The 2,583-nt window shown below is 36.9% G+C and overlaps 1 protein-coding gene across 5 annotated transcripts in view; it reads left to right on the top strand.

Annotated features, from left to right (window-relative positions):
- The window catches only part of LOC107630507 (casein kinase 1-like protein 1), a 7,542-nt gene extending 5,147 nt beyond the window's left edge, over positions 1–2,395 (top strand). For 4 of the 5 annotated variants that reach the window (XM_021118850.1, XM_016333660.2, XM_021118851.1 and 1 more), the window contains 8 exons: positions 69–130; positions 235–298; positions 381–465; positions 547–673; positions 809–891; positions 975–1,041; positions 1,383–1,522; positions 1,689–2,395. In XM_021118850.1, the coding sequence (XP_020974509.1) occupies positions 69–130; positions 235–298; positions 381–465; positions 547–673; positions 809–891; positions 975–1,041; positions 1,383–1,522; positions 1,689–1,976 (916 nt within the window). In that variant the 3' untranslated portion in view covers positions 1,977–2,395. Of the gene's footprint in view, positions 1–68; positions 131–234; positions 299–380; positions 466–546; positions 674–808; positions 892–974; positions 1,042–1,126; positions 1,167–1,382; positions 1,523–1,688 lie in introns of those variants that run through there. The other variant, XM_021118852.1, reaches the window with a different exon arrangement.

Raw genomic sequence — 2,583 nt, 5'->3', positions numbered from 1 at the left:
AGGCTGGTACTGATGATATTGATGTATTGTGGTTGTGTCGTGTAATCTATTTGATCATTATACTGTAGGGAAAACAAGAATTTGACCGGAACGGCAAGATATGCGAGCATGAATACTCACCTTGGCATTGGTATGTATGGTCATTTTATTCTTCCATGGCATTTGTTTAATATGTGGCAAGGTTTTACCTAACAGACATTGTTGCTTGTTACTTCTTGGGTGATTGATGGATAGAGCAAAGTCGAAGAGATGATTTAGAATCACTTGGTTTTGTCTTGATGTACTTCCTGAGAGGAAGGTGATTATTGTGCTCTGTCCTACCTTGTTATCTTTCAGTATTGCGTAGAAAGCCTTTGGCTTGATTTTCATTTTCTGTGTAGTCTCCCTTGGCAAGGACTTAGAGCGGGAACCAAGAAACAGAAGTATGAGAAAATCAGTGAAAAAAAAGTCACTACCTCAATAGAGGTGTGTTTACTTTTTACTAGCCTCCTTCAAAGCATGTCCATTATCTCGTGAATCACTGTGATAGTTTATTGGTTATTCCAGGCCTTGTGTCGAGGTTATCCAACAGAATTTGCATCATACTTCCATTACTGCCGCTCTTTAAGGTTTGATGATAGGCCAGATTATGCTTACCTGAAGAGAATATTCCGTGACCTGTTTATTCGTGAAGGTTTGAAATTTTCATTTTGCAAGCATTACTTTTGTTATGCTTGTTATATTTAACTTGAGGGTCTAATACGATTCGCCATTTCAATATAAGGACAATATTGTGTATTAAATTTCTTATATCTTGGCGTTTTAACAGGATTTCAGTTTGATTATGTGTTTGACTGGACCATCTTGAAGTATCAGCAATCACAACTAGCCACTCCACCAGCGCGTGCTTCTGTAAGTAGTTTTTCTTTGTCATATTTTTCTTTGGGATCTTTTTCATCATCAACAGATTAAACTTTGATATGCTGCTTTTTAAGGCTCCTAATGCTGGAACTAGTTCTGGGATGCCTCCGCCTATGACCAGCGCTGCTGATAGGCAGACAGGTAGCCTTTGAAATTCTCTTTAGGGTTTGAATGATCTCTCTGACTCTCACTTTTGTTTATGTTTCTTTTTGACATTCGATTTCAGATAGTATTTCATAAGTATTTTCCTTTTGTAACATATTCAGGTGATCAAATTTCACGAAGCTAGACCTAGCTTACCGTTTTACTGTTTTCAATTTACAATAAATTTATTTAATTGTTCTCTAAAAATTGATATACTTTAGCTGTCTCCTTATTATTAAGGGTTTTGAAATAGCTTCTGTCTTATTTCTCCAAGTTCAACTTATTTGCTTGCTTGAGCCTTCTGTTTTCTATTGCATTTGTGTGTTTGGGTCTCACAGGAGGGGAAGAAGGAAGACCACCTGGCCTGGTTTCTGTGGATTCAAGGCGAATAATATCAGGGCCCATTTTAAATTCAGTAACTTCTTTAAAGCAGAAAAATGCGGTCATCCCTGATTCTGCTGTTAGTAAGGATGCTATGGTGAGTGTTTCACATTCATGGTTTCATTCGGATTACTTTTCAATAATTAGATCTTTTTCCGTTTGTAACTCACTTATTATGAACGTCATTTGTGACGTCAAAATACAGAACCACCCCTAGTTTTGTTCCTGCAAACTTAATATTTATATCATCTGTGATCATGCAGTTATCTAGCACCAATATCTTGGGCCAGTCAAGTGGATCAAGGCGAGTTGCTGCTGGCAGCCGTGAGACTTTTGCTGGTGTCGAATTGGATCCTCGTACGCGTATGGCAGAGGCTAGCCCTGGAGCAGCAAACAGAGTTTCAAGTGTGCGAAAAAGTTCACCTATTAGGTCTTTAGACCCCAAGAAAGTAGTATCATCAGCTAAAGGTGCTTCCCATGTCAAGAATTATGAAAGTACAGTTAAGGGTATGGAGCGTTTGCAGTTAGAAGATGATGAGAGGGCCCCTTAATTTCTCACATTTTTCACAATTGTGTAAATGTAAAATTGAGTTTAACAGGTATAAAGCAACAGTCACTTATGTCGCCAAGGTGAGCTGTGAAGAGGTTGTAGGTCTGAACTCAGAAATATGGCTTTTTCACTGTTATTTCATCTTATAACGATAAAGCTGAGATGAAAGAATTTCAGCTAAAGCAGGGATCGTTCTTGCTATAAAGCTTAGGACCTGGCACTTATGTTCTAGTGGGAAACCCATAAATTTTGTAACCTTTTCCTGTGATATTTTTTGATTTACCATATATGCTTACAGCTTACTGTCGTGGGTCACATGGTTCAAACTATTAATTACCAACCAAAACTAGTGTAATTAGCCATTGTACTTAAGTTTTGGATGAGTTGATGTTTCTAAATTTTAAGGGTCCATGGAGATTACCGTGCGACGTCTCTACCTGACATTAGTCATTTCATATTTTCATTCTTTTTCCAAATTAGTATCTCTTATCTTTTTTAAATACTCTATTATATATTACTAGTTTTATAACTAAAATGTGTCACATCATTTTTTCATTGCAATTAAAAATAAATCTTTGCCTTTAAAATTAGAGTTCTCTCTTCTCTCT

Source organism: Arachis ipaensis, chromosome B03 (assembly GCF_000816755.2).
Source record: "Arachis ipaensis cultivar K30076 chromosome B03, Araip1.1, whole genome shotgun sequence".
Lineage (NCBI taxonomy): Eukaryota > Viridiplantae > Streptophyta > Magnoliopsida > Fabales > Fabaceae > Arachis > Arachis ipaensis.
The sequence above is the reverse complement of the archived record's forward strand: the minus strand, read 5'-3'. Positions and strand labels throughout refer to the sequence as shown.